Genomic DNA, 22,822 nt, shown 5'->3' with positions numbered 1-22,822 from the left:
TAAAAATATGATAAAGGGAAGATAAGATGTAGACAATCATACCTCTATTCAAGGATATAGGTATTTCTTTCATGGATGACCTCCAAAAAATGAAACAAGAGCCCACAATGATGAATAAAAGAAAATAAAAAGAAAAAGATAAAACAGAGAATACAATAATAAAACTAAAAATTAAAAAAAAAAACAAAGATACCAATCATGAATAAGCCCGCAATGACGAATACCAATAATAAAACTAAAAGTAAAAAAAAAAAAAAAAAGTAAAATTTTACTATACTAGTTATATGTTTTGTATAACAACACTTGCATATTTTACTAAAAAAGTAATAGTTGAAGGCATAATATTTCTATTTTAACAATTTCTAGTCAACACTAATACTTGTTTAACATTATATATTTATTATTCGTTACTAATAAAATTTATGATCATCCGTAATTATAAACTTTCATTGGATATTGATCGTATTCTATGAACTTTAAAATGTCACAAGGAATCTATAAACTTGTGTATCTTTTTATAAGTGTTTTTTTTTTTATTTTATGAAATTATAAAGTAATATTAAAAAATTAACATCAAATACACACTTATACTAAAAGGGTGTACATGAAATGTTTAAATGTGTTTTGTTATTTGAAATATAAGATAATCAAAATTTTATGTTTTTGACAAATTATGATATTTTAAAAAGTCAATAGATATTAGATAATAAAAAAAATTCTTTTATCAAAGTAACTGTGTTGTAAAATGAATGTGAAATCCGTTGGGCTTTTTTCTAGCCTCTGAAATGGTGAGCTAACGGGCTGTGAATCGGATCAAACAGATCTCTTGAGAAAATGGACTCGCTTGCCCTCGAAATCGAACCTAATCGTCTCTTTCTCTCTAATCGCTTCCATCGGCGATCCCTCGATCGAGATTCGAGACCCCCAGCAACACCAACACCAACAAATCGGTACGTTAGCATCGTCCTCATACTCTCCATCTCTGTAATTAATCGCTGCAGTCCTTTTCTATTCTCGAATGTGCTTTGAACTTGAAAACCTAATGTCTGATTGTTTGAATCGTGTTCTATTGCTCCATTTCATCTGTTTCCAATTCTAATTGTTTGAATTCCATCTACTTTCCTTTTTGATTTTATAGTCTTTAGTCGGTTTGTAACTGGATTTAGCTCATACCACCCACTATTCTAGTTTGGAACACGAGACTTCATTCAGTCCTAATAGTTGATCAGTATTGCAATGAGTTTTTGTTCTGTTATGGTACTTTTTCGTAATGTACATGTTGTGCTTTTTAACTCTTTGAAGAGGAGTATTGTATTTGTAGTAGCATAAACACATACAAATTATAACAAACAGACTTAATTTTATGTAAAGTGTTTACAAAGTATGTTATGATAATAACTAAAGGGGTCGTTTGGATCAATCTCTAGGGCGTGAAGTGAACTACGCAGAAAAGAATGCAGAGATGGTGCTCAAAGCTCCGATTGCTCGGAGGATTATCTTCTTCAACGTTTCCTAAACCTCTTCAACAGCTTCTTTCCTCCTCCCATCACCACCACCTCCACCACAGTCTCTTCCATTCTGCCGCCTCAAATCTCAGCAACAAGTCCCTAATTACTCATTCTATGATTTCTCCTCCCAATTTTGGTTCCCTACTTCTATCTTCAACATTACAACAACTTACAGCAAGCTCCAATCGGTCTTCTTCACTTCCTCTCTCTGTAAGTTTGCTCACTCAATGTTTCTTGAATTTGGTATTATTTTATCATGCTACATGATCTAAATTGGTAGTAGTGATAATAAATAACATTGTAGCTTTGATATACAGATGATGCAAGTGAGACATCTTACTCTGAAGCAAAGGAAGAGGAAGTTAAAGAGTAGGCAGCCACTTACCCCTGTAGTCTCCAAGCTCAAGAAAATCAAAATGAAGTCTTATTCGTATGTACATATATATACCTTTCATTCTTTCTTCAATATAAAAAAAAATGTGAATCAGCATCATATGCATATGAGAATGAGAATGAAAGAGAAGTTATGTTTATCAGGTCTTTTAAGGGACGATTTAGGACTATGAAAGATGGGCAGATTAGGAGGTGGAAGGAAGGCAAACGACATAATGCTCATCTAAAGGCATGTTTTTAATATCCTCTCTTTTTATTCACCATTTTAGAATAATTGAGTATTATAATTTATAAAAATTCTTAATTATCATTGATGCAGTCAAAGATTGCAAAACGAAGAGGTAGACTACCTGCCCTAGTCCCAGCAGCATATGCCAAAGTCATGAAGAAGCTCAACTTCTGTGGTTAGCTTTCTTTCTTTTTTTTTTTTTTTTTTTAAAAAAAAAATGTTATTTAACATTATAAAATCTGGAAATCTTGTCTTTGACATTTTGAATATGAGGTATTAACCTTATTTGTGTCCTCTCATTTAACATGTAATTGGTATTCCGTATTTGCCTCTTCTCTAATAAGTAGTCAAAGTCTTGATTCTTGATTTAGTCAAAGTCAAAGCGACTCTTGCTAATCGTTTATTGGTAATCCACATTAAATATTAAATATTTGATCAAGGGAAAGAAGAAGAGGAGTCATTTATAAAAGTGTATTTCATCTTTGCATTGTAGGTTGTTTATACGTTGTAATCGATCATGCATGATGAGTAGTAATGTGTGCATTCATTTGTGTACCTCAATTGTTAGTGATTAACAATCATTATTGGATCGAATGAGAATTTTCAAATTAGAGTTTAAACTTGAAGTTATGTTTTTTTAAAAAAAACTAGCGCAAAAAAAAAAAAGTTTAGCTAAGGTAAATAGTACTCCAGTAATGTGAGCACAAGTAAAACCATTATGCCTTCAAATTCAACGTATTTCATTTTCATAAATTTCTATTAAAATATTGTTGTTTTTTTTTTTTGAAAAAAGAAAAATTAATGAATGTTTTCGTAGTATAAATCAAACATTCCATTTTCAGCAACAAGATTATATCAAAAAAAAAAAAAAAGTTCAAACGAATCATGTACTTTTGTATAAAGAGTTTTATAAAGATACTAATTGGGCACTCCAACATAAGAATGACCCAATAAGCAATAAAACTATCTACTTATCTACTATCTCTCCATGGCATATAAACTTTCATTATTCCATTGTTATTATTATTATTTTTTTTTTTTTCAAGTCCAACAACAATTCAACCGCTCCAGAAAAAAATAAAAACCCCTGCAATAGCAACACATCTAATTTTTAATTGATCTGAACCAATCGGCATTTTAAATATTTCAGATAAAATTGACCATCATACTTTTTAGGACAAAACTGCAAAATTGGTCCTTGTGGTTTTACAAAAACTGTGGATAGGGTCCAAAAAGTTTTCGACTTGCATAGAAGGTTCAAAATAAAAGATTTTCCGTGATTTTGGTCCCAAAATTAAAAATATTTTGCGGTTTTGGTCCTTGAAAAAACTAAAAGGATGATTTTGCCCTTTTAATTTATTTTTTCCATTTTTTATATTTACTTTAACATTGTTTTAATTTAAAAATAAGAAAAAAAAAAAGGAAATTAACCAACACTATCCCCTTCTCTCTCTCTCTCTCTCTCTCTCTCTCTCTCTCTCTCTCTCTCTCTCTCTCTCTCTCTCTCTCTCTCTCTCTCTCTCTCTCTCTCCTGAACCAACACGGCATAACACACATATACACATCTCTTGATCTCTCCGTCAAAACCCACATACATAGAGAATCGATCTCTCAAAAACCCCATCTGTATGAACGATCGGTCAAATCAATCTCTAAAAACAACCCGTATATATGGATCAATTTTCATGCCATCTGTATGAACGACCATTGTGGTGTTTTGGCTCCATCAAATCGACGGTGGTGAAGGTTGTCGACCTGTCAAGATGATGGTTACGGGTATGATTTATTCAACACTTCCAGACCACCACCATCAATGAAATTAAGGCCCTTAAGAACACGTTAGAAATTAGGGCTCGTCCCAATGTCTCAAGCTTTTCTTCAAGCCTCAATATATCCATCAGAGAGTATGTTCAGCGATGATGATAGTGAAGAACGACATGTAGGAGGTAAGATGACAATGGTGAAGAAATTATAAAAAGTCACTATCTCTCAAGCTTTCTATTTGTTTCTCGGCGAAACTATCCCATTGTAAAAACCCGACGCAAGGCTCAAATTCCAGTTTCTGCTCCTGATTCAGGTCACTCTCATTCGAATCCTCTGATAAGCACGCTAATCGATGCAATTCTCCCGATCGCTACTATATGCTGAGAAATGACGTTAATCAGAAGATGTAGAAGACGATGATTTGGGAGATTCTTGAAAAGAAACCATGGTAGATTGTAGGATTTACCAGGGACAAAAATTACATCTACATCCTTCGTATTCTTCATAGATTTCCAAATAAAAAGTCATCATTATCGCAAAGGGACCAATCGGGATGAAGATAAAAAAAAACGAGGCGATTAACAGATCTGTGTTAGAGACTAGAAGGATGTAAATGATGAGAGAGAGAGAGAGAGAGAGAGAGAGAGAGAGAGAGATGGGGGGCACCGATGGGGTAGGGTGGATAGGCCTAATTCTTTTCTTTTTATTTTTATTTTAATAAAGTATTTAAAGTGGTATGAAAAAAAAATGCAAAAAACAAATGAAAAGGGTAAAAGAGTCATTTCAAGTTGTTAAGGGACCAATTCCACGGAAACTTTGTGATTTTAGACTCGTGGTGCAAGTTGGAAATTTTTTGAACTGCATCCACACTTTTTTGATGACTAAATTTGCAGTTTAGTCTACTTTTTAGCACCATGTGATGTGGGATTTATTTATTTATTTATTTAAATCTTTAATATTAATCGTAATTGTAATTTGTAAACTCTTTCAAACGATGATCATGTCTAAATTCTCGATTAGATTTTAAATGGATGACCTGATTGCAAGTTTAATAGTCCATTCTGTAGCAGTTTTTCGAAAACAAAAAATTGTTTTTTGTTAGGTGTTAAATTCTTGTTTTTGAACCGACGTGCCACCTTTTTTCTGTTAATGTCTCAAAGTAACTTTATAAATCGAATATGCAATCATGTTTATACATGGAAATTGACTAATTTGGCGATATCTTTTCCATAATAGCTACAATTCACCGCGTCTATTCCACAACTTCAATACGCGACAATGACAAAACAATAGATATTTTGTAGAGTTAGAGCTACTATCCTTGGTTACATATGATTAAAAGTAGTAATTCGTGAATAACAATTTTTTTTTTCATAAATAACAATTTGTGGTTAAAAATGTTATATTGTACAACTTTATAAAACCTAAATTGTTGTGTATACAGAAAAAAACTATTGTATACGAATTACTTTTCATGGTTAAGGAGGTGTTTGAAATTATTTTTAAACATCAAAAGTTATTTTTGTAAAATGACTTTTTGCAAAAAGAATTCCTTAAAATGTGTTTGGATTAATAAAAAATAAGCAAAAAGATTTTTGGTTTATTATTTTTGTAAAATAACTTTTTGCAAAAAGAATTCCTTAAAATGTGTTTGGATTAATAAAAAATAAGCAAAAAGATTTTTGGTTTAATTTTTATATGTAAAACAACAAAATTTCAGGTTTTTATGATTTTTAGAAACTCTTTTTCTTCATTCAAAAAGTTATTTTCAAATGAATATTTTTATTACCCAAACACCTTTTGTTGTGTTTGGGTAATATGATGTATACGTTACAACCATCTCCTAAGCAACTCCTAGTTGAATTCCCAAAATTTGAACGCTGGACCTCCTATATGAGAGATTAATGTCTTACCCGGTAGACCAATAAGTAGTTGGTTAGTGATTACATATGAGATAATTTTAATGAAAAAAAGATGACTTGTTACTCTTTTTTTCTTCTCAAATTTAAATTATTTTGTTTAATATGACTCTCATTGGTTCCTCTAATTGTATGTGGCATGATGGTTGATATGGCATGGGTTAGTGATCTAGAAAGGTAACGAACTTTGGTCTTTGTCTATATTTACGTAAACTTGTTTGACCTGTTCAAAATAGGGTAATATAACTGATAATTACAACAATATTACTCTATTATGAATATATCAAACAAGTTTATTGGTCAAATGTGTACAAAAAAAAAACATAGTTACCTAAATATGGATAAAAACAAAAGGTTCTTACCCGCTTTGGTAATATTTGACAAGAACCGTCTCAGGGACTGTATTCTAGGATCAGGCTACGACATTCAATGAACAATTAGATTAGGCTTGATCTAACCCAATTTAGTCACAGCTAGTCATGGGCTAGGCAGTGTTATTAGGTCTTTAAAGCACATACAACCTAGCCTTTTAAGCGTATACAACTTAACCCCTAACTAGCTGGGCTTAAACTAGGTTGGCCCAAGATCTAACCATCTCCTCATACACAAAGACCGGACAACCTAATTTCATGTCACATCAATAGGTCTTATGACTACTTGCACTTAACATAAAGAACCCATTATTAGTAAAAAATGGTAAGAAACTTTGATTTTTGTTTATATTTAGGTGACCATGTTTTTTTTGTGTACATTTGACCTGTAAACTTGTTTGACATGTTTATAAAATGTTAACGTTAATTACCACTCATGTTACCTTATTTTGAACACGCCAAACAAGTTTAATGGTTAAATTTGTACGAAAAAAACATGATTACCTTAATGTGAACAAAGACCACACTTCGTGCCTTATCCAAGAGTGTTCGAGCATATGATCTGGTTTCTAGGGTATCAGTTTACAAGAGTTGCTCATGAACTTTCTTGTATGATCGAATTTTGACCATCTATGAATCATCAAACCAATTTATCACACTAGGGAATGGATTTACGACTAACAACGATTTAATTAATGGCTCAAGTGTATCAAATCATGGTTAACCGACAATAAAGTATTCAATAACCATCCTAAATAAACCCAAAACTGTGAAAAGTGTGTTCCAAAACCAACTTTTTGTCTAAGAAAAAAGTATTTATGGATATCAACAAGAAGACCAAGTTGGCCCCAAAGAAAGTTAAAGGTGTCACGGTTATACGATACACTTACTGTTTGTGAAAAAGTCGATGATCAAGAAGACTTCATTCGATATGTTTTATATATCGTTTTCCCATGTAAGATCTAATTTATTTATTTATTTATTTATTTTTGTCTTTAGTCATTATTTAACTAGATATATAGTGGTACCCATTAAAAATAAATATATAGTGGTACCCATTAATTGAATAACGTGGAGCATGGTATAGTTTGATATTGAAAGAATGAGTATAGGTCATTTAATTAATTATGTTGGGTGATGAAAAATACATTGTTCTTATACATGTAACTTTGTGTGGTTAGTATGCTTTTTCATTTCCCTCCCGAGTGTGGCACCCATAGGAAACACAAATATATATACATATAACTAAATCAAGATTATGATGTTACATTGTCTAAGACAATGACACTTCTAAGTTAACATCATAGACCGACTATAACAGATTGTTTGCCAAATAATATATGGTTCAGATTAACAGAAAACTCAAAACTTGGAGCGAACAGAGAGAACTTATTTTGTTCTCATTTTAGAAAATCGACGTGTATATAAATGTCGACATGCATTGTTTGATCAAAATAATGTTGAATATCATATCCAATAGACACGTAAGTAAACAAACAAATAATATGGAAAATTATATGTCGATTAGTTTTGAATAATAAATCAAATTATAATTAATATGATTACCAAGTTTCGTGTATAAACCAGATCGTTATAAGAAGGGGGTAGAAGCTGACTGTCTTGTTATTGAACGGAATTAAAGAGACGAAACAATAAAGTAAAACTCACCTCGTAGTTGATATCGATTCGTGTGGACTGCACAGAAATGAAGAAGCTCCTGTCCTTAAAGATTTTTACGTCGCTCTAAGGCTGTAAACTTCAACGTAAACACCTAGGATTTGATGCAGTATATTCTTCGTTCCAACAACTATGAAATATGAATAAATGCAAAGTCATTACTCGAAAAAATTGTAAGAAACCTAAATTTAGCATAAGCAAAATCACAGAGAGGGAGAGAGGAGAAGATCCAATGATCTTAGCAACATGTTTTTGGGCGTTCTAGATTATTCTGGCAAGAATCATGGCGTGAAATTCGTGAATCAGGTTGGTCTGACCTGACCGATCACGAACCTATTTATAACTTATTTTTTCGAAAAACAATGCTGTAACGACCATAAAATTTGAGCCAAATTAAAACATTTAATTCATTCAAAGCCATTAAGTCCATACATTTGTTTTCAAAATAGTTTAAACATCAGAGTATTTCCCCAGAACCGTATCACATAGTTCATAAAACATGAGGAGCGGTACGATTACGCATTCGCCTTGCCAAGATCTCCTGAAGCACTTGAAACAATAAACCACAACTGTAAGCCCGAAAGCTTAGTGAGTTACCCCCAAAATACCAACCACATATAACCATACTCATATCATATCACAATACAGAACAACCATGCACATCAGGTCTACTGTGTGGCTGGTCCACCCGCACCGGGCCTTTAGTCCACCCTCCGAGTTTGCAGTATGACTGGATCGCCCGCACCGGGCCTTCAGTCTATCTGGATCTATCCGAGCCTTCGGTATGACTCGACCGCCATACGGGCCGACAATCTATCCGGACCGCTCGTAGGATATGTTGGCCTTTAACACAAAGCAAGATCGCCTCAACCCAAACATCAAGCAAATAACCATGTGTACATATAACATGTAATCACATAACAGTCCTTAGAAAAACAAAACGATCTAGCAGATCATAAAGCATAGCATCATCCTATATACCAGGATACCGACCTAAACCAGGTCACTAACATAATATTGTCCTAATTACCAGGACGCCGATCTAACAGAGCAATAAGCACATCAACAGTACAAGTACAGATATCAAATATAACTATCTCACAGATCATCGATCATAGCAATTCCTTATGACCAAGGCATCGACCTAACCAGGTCACTACATACCAACCCTAACATATCATATTAGCATAACGACATACTGTCTATTCTAATACCAATCTAACAGATCATAATCAGATGTAGCATGCTGTAACCAAGATAACAACTAAAAGGGCCGGCCTTGGTGCCTTAGACCCTATTGATATAGTAAGGACAACTTACCTGTAATTGCTGACTGAAAAGATAAAACCAAGCTGCTCCGATCTCTGACACGATCGCCGCCACTGAACACTACCAAAGAACCAATTCTATAAATACTAATATTACCAAAGTACCCTTGGAAGTCAAACTAGTCAACTCTTGGTCAAAGTCAAAGTCCTCAGTCAAAGTCAACCTTCCTGGGTGACTCTATTCGCCGAGTCACCCTAGCGACTCGTCGAGTTCCCATACCCAGAAAACTCTCATAACATAACCTAACTCGTTGAGTCACCCCAAGACTAGCCGAGTCCAACGACCTCTAAGTCCCATCCTATCCAGCTCACTGAGTTGCCAACCGACTCACTTAATCCAAGGCTTTAACCAGAAGAGGTTGGGGTTCTGCAACCTAACTCGTTGAGTCCAAGAACAGACTCGCCGAGTCCAAGACAATCTTCAACAGACTCACCGAGTTGTTCTTCCAACTGGCCGAGTCCAAGCTCATCATCATACTCCTCGCCGAGTCACCCATGCATCTCGCCAAGTTACTACGCGACTCAAAGTCTGATCCTTAGCCCGACTCACCGAGTCATCTCCCAGACTCTCCGAGTCCATTCGTGTATTCCCACAATCTCGAGTCACATATCTACTCCTTTGCTCCAAACAATAGATCTGGGTTTCCAGAGTCCATTAACAACATAAAGTTGCTACCTTTACGTGCTTCTTGTCCCATAATACCAAAAACCAAGCTAGAAAGGGACTTAACTCTTGGGGAAAGGCTTTTGCATAACAACTAGAAAGGCTTTCTGCATCAATGATCCATATAAAGCTTAGATCTGGAGTTTCAATTCCAGATCTAACTCATGCTTCAAGATCTCAACAATATTTCTCCAACCAAACCCTAAAACACCATGAAAATGGAACTAGAAGGGAGAAAGCCAAGGATAACGATTCCTTACCTCCAAAATGACCTCCCACTGAAGATAATCCGGATCTCTTCAAGTCTCCTTGATCCAAGCTTCTTGATCTTCAAGATCCCTTCACAAATCACACCAATTTGCTTCCAAGTCTTCTCACAAACGAAATTAGGGCTTCTGGATCCCAAAAGGGTAGCAAAGAGGCTGAGGGTGGGTTATAATGTGCTTTATATAGGGCACAACCCCCGGGATTAGTGTTTTCTCCCTTCAGCACCAACTCGTCGAGTACAAGCCGCCGACTCGGCGAGTTAGCCACTTAAACCCGCGAAAAATCCTGCTTCGACTCGGCGAGTAAGCATGCCTACTCATCGAGTCCCTTTCCTTAATTTACAATTTAAGCCCTTCAACAACACCTCTGGAATTTGGGGTGTTACAAATGCAAATTCAACCAATACGAATATTTTAAAAACCAAATACGATGTCTGTTTGAAAAAATGAGATTTTTTTTAGCCAACCCTATTGTTAAGGGGTAAAGAAAAGTTTTACGGTTAAATTCTAAAAAAGTTATGCTTAAGTCTAACACAAATCATCGGATGGTTAAATCAAATATTAAAAGTATTATTTTAACTTGGAAACCTCTTATAGCATGTTAAGGTGGGTTTTTTTGAAAAAAAGAAAAAGAAAAAAATAGAGAATATGGAAAAAAAAATCTATTCGTAACAAACATAAACGATCAAGGATGGACAATATAATATTGTAAATCATGAAAAAAAAATGTTCATATTCGTTTATTGGATTAACTTAAAAAAACAAACAAGAACAAATTTTTGTTTGTTTTTATTCGGTTTGTTTACAACTAATAATTTTTTATTTTGTCAAACTTTTAAATTAAGCCATTGCATTTCCTCGGCTCCTCCCCTTGGTAATCGACTAGAATTGTTAACCTAAACATAATCACCAACTCGATCAACCATTGTATTCATGCATTGTATATATGTATAACTATATTGTATCTTTTTAATTTAATTCATAATACCAAAAACATTTACTCTTCATTTTTTTGTTATTTTCGTTTTATCTTTAATATTTATATACTTCAATAATAACGAAGAGATTAGATTTCTATCTTGGAGATGATTACAATGCAGAAAAAGTCATAACGTAACAGTCATCAACTAACATAATTAGTCTGAATGACCCAATACAAATCTTATTGTAGACCAAAGTTTTAAAAAGCAAAAGAATTATATAAAAGATTAAACCTACGAGTAGAAATATAATGAAAGTGACAAAATTTGTCATTTACTCTACTAACCACATGTGACTCTTTCATTAAAATTATATAATATAATCCGGTGCGTGCTTTATGGATCGGTTTTCGGGTCATGTCGACGACATCGTGACCAGGTCACGCAAACATCACATCGATACATACATGTATACATAATAAAATACATAAATTGATGAGCAGCCACTAACCATATTGGTTGCGCTAATTAATTATTAATAATTAGTCTATTCTCCCTTCTTTTACGAATTAATGTCATTTGTCAAAGGTGACAGGGTGATTGCTTAATCCATAATAATTAGCTGTTAGTGGTCATCCCAAGACTATCATTTGCTTTTGTAATTTTCTTCTTTTCTTCCTTTTTAGTCAATTGCTTCGATTAGCTTTTTCTTAATGCAATATGTAAGTAAATCAATATATAGTTTTAGTGATTTCTTTAAACAGCCGAATATATTAAACAGAAAAAAATACAAAACTAGCAAAAAGCACATGTTAATTAAGGCACGATTGAGTTTTGTAACCATGCAACCCAACTGATCAATAACCTTAGAGTTACAAAAAGAAAACAAATGAAACAAAGATTCAACAACAGAAATAAACAAAATTTCTTTTTTAGGCTTAAGAGAGGAAAAAGTTAGACCATTCTGATATGTCCATAGCACCTAAATATTGATTAGGAAAATAAAGTCAATGATCAATCGTTCCATTCTAGCAACCGACCTTACATCCATCCACCCCATCATTTCAACCGACCTTCCATCATTTTTCAAACCCAAATAGTGACTAGTAAAATAGTTTTAGTGAAATTAATTTTACATATTCAAAGTGAATGTTTTTCGGTTGATATGAATGGAGTTCCGATCTTGATCTCTGGAGAGAAGCATACTCTTGAATCTTGATAAATGACATACAATAAGAGTTATAGATTTCGCTTAAAATTGTCGATTGTATATTGATGGTATATATATATAGTACATAAATACAACATATTGTAACTAACTAGCTATACAAATAGTGATTTAAAACTTAAATCAAATCTAATATAATTCTCTAGCCATACAAATAGTGATTTAAAATTTAAATCAAATCTAATATAATTCTATTGAATTATCTCTAATACATACATTTATGAATCGTATTCTAAAATGGATTATTGTGTAACACCTTCACCAAAGACGGTTGTTGGAATAGATTTGCACGAGGTGTTAGTGTCATGTTTCCACAATTTGTAATAGAACTCCACATATATCTTACAACAAAAGTATTAATCTATTAGTCCTCATTGATGATGTGACGAATCCAAAAATAACTTTTACAGTTCTACTCATAATCTTGTCAAATAACGTTGTGAAGGTGAGGGATCCTCTACAATAAATGAATAATAGTTTGTGGTGTATGAGTGAAAAACTTTGATACTTGAGCGAGTATATGTGAGATGAGTTGATAGATATGTGAATGTTTAGATAATGTACAAGAAGCTTGTTTTTGTTACAAGACTCATATGAACAGTTGGCACAATCCTCCCTTCCTCACATTGTTAGCACAATCCTCCTTTCCTTGTTAGCATAATCCTCCATTTCTCATGTTTTTTTAGGAACATGCATTCAAAACTGCAACTTATTTAAGCAATCAAACCATTACCCTTATATTAAACTATGAGTCTCCATACCAACGCTTGTATAACAAAAATCCAGGCTATGCTTTTTTAAAAACATTTGGCTGCTTGTGCCATCCGTATTTACGTCATATAATCCTCATAAAATAGATTTTCGTTCTAAACCTTGCATTTTTTTTGGGATATAATGTTTCCCCACAAAGGTTATATTTGTTATCATCCACCAACGTAAAAACTATACATCTCTAGACATAATTTTTTTTATGAAGATGTCTTTCCATACGTGTCTTCATCACCTACTCAAACTGAGCCCACTTCACCAAATACAGACTCCTTGCCAAACATTGTTTCTCACATACCAATCTAAATCATGTTATTCATACCGACCCACCTCCACCTCCACCTATATCTTCTCCTTCTACCTCACTCAACAACCCAATCATCCAAATCCCACATACTAACTTGCCTCAAACCCCTATCACTCAAAACAACCAGACAAATACGCCTTTCGTTGTTCCTTCTCATTCGTATCAAATTTCTACTATCTCTTCTCGAGCTCGTGTGTACGAAACTAGGGCACGAGGCAATTGATTGCTGGCAACGTGGGAATCAGACTGACTTTCCATCAGGTAGGCCAAACCCGAGGAATAACCCACATCAAGCTCACTTGACATAGCAACACAATCCCTCTACAATCATTAGTCCTTCATGGTACTTTAATACTGGGGCGACTGACCATGTCTCTCCCGATATCACAAAGCTTAACATTATAGATACGTACATCGGGAATGACAAACTTCAAGTACGCAATGGTAAACATTTAACTATTTCTCATGTTGTATCTTCTTCTTTTCCTAATCTTAAATTTCCAATGTGCTCATTGTTCCTGAACTCACTAAAAATCTTTTTAATGTGTCCCAATTAATTGATGATAATGATGTATACATGGAGTTTTGTCCTAAATCTTGTTCTGTTAAGACGTTTGAATGTCAAACAGTCCTCAAAGAGGATAAAAAGGAAGGTTTATATTGATTAGCATATCACAATTTCGTTCTTCACCAAAACCTTTCAATAACATTCGAGTCTTTCTCAATGGATGGCATAAGAGGCTGGCTCACCCACATGAACAACTCCTTCGTCGATTAGTTTTTATTTTTAAACTTCAGTTTCAACGAATAACTTTCCTAATGTTTGTGAATCTTGTCCGTTAGGAAATAGTCACAGATTGCATCTTCCCATTCCACATGTAACTTCTTCAAAACCTTTTGAATTGGTTTACTCTGATGTCTGGGGACCCGCTCCAGTTTTCTCAATGAATGGCAATCGATATTTTGTTTTGTTTATGGGTGATTGCTCTATATTTATATAGGTTTATTTCCTTTCCCACAAATCACAAGTTTACTCATACTTTTTACAATTTCGCTAAATGGTCAAAACTCATATTTTATGTGATATAAAAAGCCTACATAGTGACTGGGGAGGAGAGTATCATAATGTATCTACCTTCTTCAAAACTCATGGTATCATGCATCGAGTCTCCTACCCTTATACACAAGAACAAAACAGGGCCATTGAAAGACAAAATCGAATCATCGTGGAAAAAAGTCTCACCTTGTTAGCACAATCCTCCCTCCCTCATATTTTTTGGGAACATGCATTCAAAACTACAGCTTATTTAAGCAATGGGACCATTAGCCCTATCTTAAACTACGCGTCTCCATACCAAAGATTATATAACAAAATTCCAGACTATGCTTTTTTAAAAACATTTGGCTGCTTGTGTCATCTGTATTTACATCCATATAATCCTCATAAAATAGATTTTTGTTCTAAACATTGCATTTTTTTTGGGATATAGTGCTTCCCCACAAAGGTTACATTTGTTATCATCCACCAACATAAAAACTTATACATCTCTAGACATATAATTTTTGATGAAGATGTATTTCCATACGTGCCTTCATCGCCTACTCAAATTGAGCCCACTTCACCTAATACAAACTCCTTGCCAAACATTGTTGCTCACATACCAAGCCTAAATCATGTTATTCACACCGACCCACCCACACCTCCACATATATCTTCTCTTTCTACATTACTTAACATCCCAATCATCAAAATTCCACATCCTAACCCACCTCAAACCCCCATCACTCAAAACAACCAGACACCTACGCCTTTCGCTATTTCCTCTCCTTAAAATTCTACTATCTCTTCTCGAGCTCGTGTCATTCTGTCCATTTTCCGCCCTTTCGATACCGCACGACATACCATGGTTACTATGGCTCGCACAAATTCACTTAATCCAAAGCTTTTTCATACCGCTGTTTCATCATCCTCTACCATCAAACCTTATAATTTTTCTCAAGCAATTAAGTACAAATGCTCGCAAGATGCGATGAAAGTAGAGTATGAAGCTCTCATGAAAAATAGTACTCGGTCCCTTGTTGAACGTCCCACTAATTCTAATATTGTTGGTTGTAATTGGATCTACATGGTAAAGAAATATTCACTTCACTTAGGATTTACTTTATCTGCTATAAAATTTCAAACATCGATTTATGAAGTGTCTCATTTTTTTTGCAATACCAAGATATAATATCCCTCATGTTCTTAAAGTGGAAATATATCTTTATTTTTATTTTATACTACCATTACCCCCACCACTAGAGCTAGTCCTAAGGTTTTTCATGTCTGGAGATAAAAGCAATACCATTGCTCTGTTTTTGTAGCGTTGGGCTTTCTATAAAGACAATGTAACCAAAGTAATATATATATATATATATATATATATATATATATATATATATATATATATGTGTATATACACACACACATACACACACAAATTAAAATTCACAAAAGCACCTTAAACAACAACAAAAACCTAAAATAAGCTTTAATTATGGCTTATGTTTAGTTGATCCATGTACCAAATAGTCTATAGTACTTAGCACTTATGTTTTCCAAATGATTTTTTTGCAATAGGTATTTTATTGGTAAGTAGACAATATTGGATCACAATCAAAATATGTCCGATCTGGTAGTAACAATATGATTTGAGTGGCCAATGTATAATCCCCAATGATATTTCAGCAATGAATAATGAAATAAACGATAAGTTGTGAATCTTCAAAGGCATTTACTTGCATAAGAAAGTTAAAACATGGGATAAATGGTTTTCTAAACACATCGTCTATTCTTAGTGGAATTAAGCATCATAGAGAATCAAAAACTTCAAAGTAAATCTCCAAAGTACCTCATTTAACTTACATGAATAGTAGACAAGTATGTATGTCAAGATCACTATCAACATGCCACATTAAGTACCAACATCAATATTTGATTCACCAATGAAACCCCTAATATCAATAACAAAACACAACACCTATATTGAGTTAAATCAAGCATTACAAAGACTTCAAATCATAGCTCTTAAGTACCTCCTCAACTCCTATAGATAACTTGAGATCCAAAACATTGAAGCTATAAATGAACTTCAACTCTCCAAAACATCTTGTTACTTTTTAAAATTTATCATGGAATTTAGATATTTATCAATTGTAAATATGTTACTCACGTAAATATCTCATCCAAAAATTAAAGAAGTAACCAACCATGCTGCAATATAAACTAAACTATAGTGTGATACTAAAAAAAATCATATTAGAATATCCTATATCCCAAATGTATTATTGGTTGTGGTAAAAAAAAAAGAAATAATGACTAAAAAGCATTAATCATATAAGTGTTATTTAAGAGCTCATGTCGTACATAAATTAAAGTAAACATTCCATAACTATAACCCAAATGAACTCATGCCGTACATAAAATTTCAATATGAGATAGATCAAGTAAGATAAAAGGGTAAGACCAAATGTGTAACACCACCCTCTGGCACGTATCACAATAATGTCCGTTTTGGGCTCCCGACGTGAAAACTTCTCAGTGGGTCACCCATCCTTAGATTGCTCTCGCCCGGGCACACTTAACTGTAGAGTTCTAATGAGATATGCTTCCCTCACGACTTTAAAACACGTTAAGATAGGGAAGGTATCTACACCCCTTATAAGGAATGCTTAGTTCTCCTTCCCAACCAATGTGGGATCAGGTGCAACCCACCTTAACCCCCCCCCCCCCATTATAGGGTTCGACATCCCCGTCGAACACATCGACTCGTGCCCCAGCTCTGATACCATATGTAACATCCCAAAATTTACGACAAAAAATTTCATTTTTAATATAACAATTATAAAACCATTTGTCTGAAAACAACCATAATATCAATTCATATCAAAACCATAAGTATCAGTAGTCAATTATGGGAAGAGGGTAGTCGTTCTTAATGGTAAGCTTGTTCAATTCACGGTAGTCTATGCACATTCGGAAAGATCCATCCTTCTTCACGAACAAGACAGACGCTCCCCAAGGTGAGAAGCTTGGTCTAATGAACCCCTTATCGAGTAGTTCATTTAGCTAGATGGATAATTCCAACATTTCTATTGGTGCTAAACAATACATGGATTTAGCTATGGGGGTAGCTCCAGAAATCAAGTCGATTCGGTACACGACTTAGCGTTTAGGAGGAACTCCTGTAAGATATTCGAGGGAGATATTAGGAAAGTTACAGACTTTGGGGATGATCTCGAGGTGTTTAACTTCTTGTTTTTCGTTAACTACATGAGCTAGGAATGCATGATATTCATTTCACATGTATTTTTAGGCTTTGATGCATGAAATGATGCAAAGGTTTGTACTGAGTTTGTCACCGTGGATAACGAGGGATTCGCCATTTGGCAGATTAAGATGAATGGATTTTTCGTAGCAAAGGATCTCATCACGATGAGGACTTATCCAGACCATGTCGATGATGAAATCGAAGCAATTTATGGAGACCGGAATAAGGTCGATCGGAAAAGAATAGTCGTTTAGAGTAAGGGTACAGCCTGTGAATACGTCGTTAGTGCTCTCTTTCTTCCCTTTAGCCATCTTAACAGCGAGTGTTTCATTTAGTGATTAGGGATTGTGTTTGAATTTATGGCTAACGAAACTCCTCTCTGCACCACTATCAAAGAGCATGCATGCATAAGAGTTATCGAGAAGAAACGTACCTGTGACTATGGTGGGATCTGCTGCTGCCTCTTCTAGGCCCATTGCTAGCACTCTCCCCGTGTTGCCAAAATTTCTTTCCTTGGGGCAATCCCTCTTGTAATGCCCGGTTTCACCACACCCATAACAGGCTTGGCCTACTCCAACTCTGGGGGTTTGAGCATTAGGTTGTGCAGGTGTTTTGCAGAAGCAGGTTGTATGCCCCTTCTTGTTGCAGTTGGTGCACTGCATCTCTTGACAAGGCTCGTGGTGGTGGAAGTTACATTTGTTGCATCTTGGGAGGTTCCCAACGTATCGACTGGGTGGTGCCTAAGATGCTTATTTTAGGAATGATGCCTAAGATGCTTTTATGTGCTAAATGTTTTGTGTGATAACTATATTGATGCTATTATTTGTTCGGATCTACGGTTTGTTGCCGACCGGATCTGGAAACCTTATGTGTTTAGGATTCTAAGCGTATGAATACGATATTAGAACTAGCATGTAAATGTTTTGGGGTGATAAGGAGATTTATACGTTTATCGTAATTAAAGCTTTCTTATCTTAAAATTCTCGCTTGGTACACCGAATATCTGCTTGGATGTACAAGAGGTCATGGTGAAGACTCGTAGAGAAATTGAGTAAATGGAGGAAACGAAGAAGGCTTATGATAGTGGATGACACCTATCAGAAGATATCATAAGAGTGGTATCTTGCCTTTAGAGTACGTCTTATGAAATAAAAGTACGTTTAGAGGAGTACGGTACGTCTAAAGTACACCTTCGATTGGCAGGATGATGGAGCGATTGGTGAAATTCTTGAAGTTGTCTCATCGTCTGGTATATCCATCACCAATCGAGTTGAAGTAGAGTTGATGATTGAAGATTGAGCAATCAAGAAGTCCTAGTAGAGTCTAGGGAAATTTTTTATGATTACTTGGACGCATTCATATGTGTTAAATTGTTTTGTGATTTTCTTGTATGGTGATTTGGTCGACTGCGGGACAATACTTGGGCGAGTATGAGTAGGTGTGAAAGGTAGTGGATGCATATACTACCGGAAGCACATGACTCGCACTTGGATCAGGGAAAATCACAAGGTTACCAAGAAGCTAGTAATTGATTCCGTTTTGTTCAAGTGTGTCATTACCCTTGTTTTGGTAGTGACTAGTAAGATGGTTGTTATTCCGACCCTAGTGGTCATCTCAAATTAAGTCCGACTACGGTGAGTATGTTACGTGGTTCAGAGAACCAAGTTCGAGGTAGCATCTGACTCAAGTCAGAAGGTTGAAATCAATGTGATCGATAGCATCGCGCTCGTTGTTAAGGAAGCTTGTAACTAGAAATTCTACATGTAAAAATGGGATTATATCACATTAGAATATGAAGGAAGATATATTTCATTCTGGAATTTAACTTTGAATGAACTGAGTCTACGCATTGCATCCTGCAATAAGAGATCATGGAGCACAACCCATCAGTCTGTTATAATAGTTAAAGGAAAGTATTTATCCTAAGAAGAAGAAGGAGTCCACAATAAGGACTTATTTGGTAACTCGAAGGTTATGATTGAAAGTACAACATAGTACAGAAAGAATATGCAAGATTGAGCATCGTATGCAGTCAAGAAGCCCTAGAGTTAAATACTCTTTCGAGTAAACATAGAAGTTAAACTACCTAGGATGAAGAGGTAATGTACGGAATTATTGTTCGAGCCCTGTTTCGTTGATAATTTTTGGACGTAATCATCCTAAGGGGGAGATAAGTGTAATGTCCGTAGATCAGGGCTAGTCAATTTAGAGGCGTTAAACGTCAAAAATGAATTTTTAATGGAATATTATTTTGAAGGAATAATCTTAACTAAGTTGTAGTATACGTTACGAGGATTTCGTACATATAAAGAACACCAAAATCCAAGTTATAACGAAGAAGTTATGACCTGTCGAAGTTTCGCGACAGAACCAACACGATGCTGAATGACATAAAAAGTGAATTTACGTTAGAGTATTTAGCCTTAGCAATCTAAAAGAAAGTCGTAGAGTTCGTTAAACCATGAGCGTGCATAAAAAGAACGTCCGAATCTGACTTCGTATGAGGAAGTTATGATTATTCTAAGTTTCGACTTAGCGGTATGCAGCCCGAATACTCGATTTAAGATCGAGCGGTTTTTTAGCCGAAACAATCTAAATGAGAATCGAAGATCTTTTTGATAGTAGTGTAACGGTAAAAAGGCAGACGAAAACAGACGTCGGATAAATTACGAAGTTTTCCTGTCCCGGCCTACTAAAAATAATATAAAAGTAATATATTTATAATATATTAAAAATAAATTCAAAATTAGCCAACAGAGTCTAAATGAGAGTTGTAGAGCATAATCTCACCTACGCGTCGATATAAAGAACGTCTAAAACGGAGTTCGTATGCAAAAGTTATGAATTTCTGAAGTTCGGGGCGCGAAAGCCCAAAACTGTCAGATACCACGACGTGGCAAGAAGCGCCACGACATGACAAGTCTTCTGACACCTCCTGGAGTCCCCCAAACGCAACTTGTGATGACGCATGCAGTGGCGACCAAGCCCATCACGTGGAAAAAGGTACCACGACGTGGCAAGGGCAAATTTTGCTCTATAAATAGATTTGAAGGGCCAGCCGTTTAGGGTTGCTATTTTCTCTCCTCTCTCTCCCGTTTTACCTCGATTTGCATGCAAGAAATACCCTGAAGCCCCGGTTTCATCCCGAGACCCGAATCAAGTCCCAAAGCCCGAAGGTCCCGGGAAGTGAGATTCCCGAGCCGAAGCTCTGCCCTTGAGAAGCCCGATTTTTGTGAAGATCTTCTAGATCTACTGAAGAATACTACTTCTACAAGCCGTAGTGCTGTCTGATCATCTTCTGATCAAGTGAGTGTGTGGTCACTTTCTTCTAACACATAAATATTAAGTATTTGCTATGAAATAAGTGTTACGTGTTTATATATATTGTTGTTTATTTGGAGTGAGTGTATAGTCCCTTTCATAAACACAATTTTAATACAAGTATTGTCTGAATGTATTAGGTATATGTTTTGGGTGAGTGTATAGTCACTTTCGTGTTACACTGTAACAGCTCAAATTTTCAAATAAATTTTTCATTTAAAACAAAACATCATTATTCGGCAAAAGGGTTTATTCCGAGTTTATTTCAAAAGTATAAATAATAAATCTCCAGGATCTTCAACAGTGGCAGTGTGTACGTGTCACGCCGGCGCCTTCCCACGGTCATCACTAGTACCTGAAAAACATAAACACAACTAGTAAGCATAAATGCTTAGTGAGTTCCCCAGTATACGACTTACCCACATACGCCTTCCGGCCCGGACCTTTCGGTCCACATAACATTGCCTTCCGGCCCGTAACATAATCGCCTTCCGGCCCATAACATATCGCCTTCCGGCCCGTATTAAATTGCCTTCCGGCCCATAGTATTTTGCCTTCCGGCCCATAATAGTATAAAACATAACACATGTAACATAACACACATAACACATAAGTCATACATCATACCGTCCTTTCTATCACATAAAGTCTCGCCTTCCGGCCCGTATAAGCATGCATCACATATAAGCATACATCACATATAAAGCATCTACCTCTCTAGACATAGCATAATATAACACATACGACCTTCCGGTCTCACAGTCAAACCCTTCCGGGTGAAGTATAGTGAGAAGACTCACCTCGGAGTATGCAAGCTATAAACCCTTCGAGCTACTCGCACTCGATCCGCTAATCCGCAGGTTCCCTATAATACCACATACCTTTATTAATGATCTTATCAAACAAGACAACTGACCCTACTAAGTTACATACAGGTCAACGGTCAATCTTGACCGGACTCGTCGAGTGAAAAGAGCAACTCGGCGAGTATAGACACCCCGACTCCACTCGCCGAGTCTAAAGAATGACTCGACGAGTTCTAGTAGATCTTCAAGCTACTCGCCGAGTTTGAAGAACAACTCGGCGAGTCCTAGTGAATCTTCAAGCTACTCGCCGAGTCTGATCATTGGACTCGGCGAGTCCTCGCCATGCAGTCAATCCGCTGCCTCCTGTATTTCGCATGATTTCGAAGTATATAGATATGGGGCTTCCTGGACTTTCACATATACTATTACAGGGGTTTTTAAACACTTATAACAACACTATAATCTAACAATTCCTTAAATGGGTTTCCTAAACCCTAAATTCGCATACAACGTAAAAGCTACAGATTATGATCCGAAGATTACCTGGAAACGTGTTCCCTGTGTCCCCAAACCTCCAATACTCGATTCCTTTGATCACCACCTTGCCCCTCCTTGTCTAACAATCTCTTCAAGCTTCCTCTAGCCCTCACTCTTGCTCCAGATGCCCACAAACTCCCAAGGTATCTTCAATCGGCCAAAAGACGCGACATGACGGCCATAAGATCATTATATACGATTCAGAATTGAAACGGCTAGGGTTCAGCTGAATCAACGTCGACTCGCCGAGTCCCTATTTGGACTCGTCGAGTCCAGTCGCGTATCTGCGACTGCGACCAAGACCATGGCCCTACTCGGCGAGTCATGCACCAACTCGCCGAGTCCCCTCCTAAATGTGCCCCAAAAATAATTTAAAGAAATACCTGAAATTCCGGGCTGTTACAACTCTCCCCCACTAGAACTAGACTTCGCCCTCGAAGTCTCATTCTGCGAATAACTCCGGATGTTGCTCCCGCATTTCTCTTTCCGGCTCCCAAGTCATCTCC

The 22,822-nt window shown here is 35.7% G+C and overlaps 1 protein-coding gene across 1 annotated transcript; it reads left to right on the top strand.

Annotated features, from left to right (window-relative positions):
- Positions 1-815: 815 nt before the first annotated feature.
- On the top strand, positions 816-2,454 carry LOC145035734 (Ribosomal protein L35). Its single transcript, XM_078984237.1, has 5 exons — positions 816-950; positions 1,428-1,718; positions 1,826-1,938; positions 2,046-2,130; positions 2,221-2,454. The coding sequence occupies exons 2-5, from the start codon at positions 1,455-1,457 to the stop codon at positions 2,308-2,310; spliced, it is 552 nt and encodes a 183-aa protein (XP_078840363.1). The 5' UTR covers positions 816-950; positions 1,428-1,454; the 3' UTR covers positions 2,311-2,454.
- Positions 2,455-22,822: the final 20,368 nt, after the last annotated feature.

Source organism: Lactuca saligna, chromosome 3 (genome assembly GCF_052625555.1).
Source record: "Lactuca saligna cultivar CGN05327 chromosome 3, ASM5262555v1, whole genome shotgun sequence".
Lineage (NCBI taxonomy): Eukaryota > Viridiplantae > Streptophyta > Magnoliopsida > Asterales > Asteraceae > Lactuca > Lactuca saligna.
The sequence above is the reverse complement of the archived record's forward strand: the minus strand, read 5'-3'. Positions and strand labels throughout refer to the sequence as shown.

Coding starts and splice junctions, on each gene's coding strand:
- LOC145035734 (XM_078984237.1), top strand. CDS start 1,455: ATGCAGAGATGGTGCTCAAAGCTCCGATTGCTCGGAGGATTATCTTCT. Junction 1,719..1,825: donor CTTCTTCACTTCCTCTCTCT/GTAAGTTTGCTC, acceptor TTTGATATACAG/ATGATGCAAGTGAGACATCT. Junction 2,131..2,220: donor GACATAATGCTCATCTAAAG/GCATGTTTTTAA, acceptor TCATTGATGCAG/TCAAAGATTGCAAAACGAAG.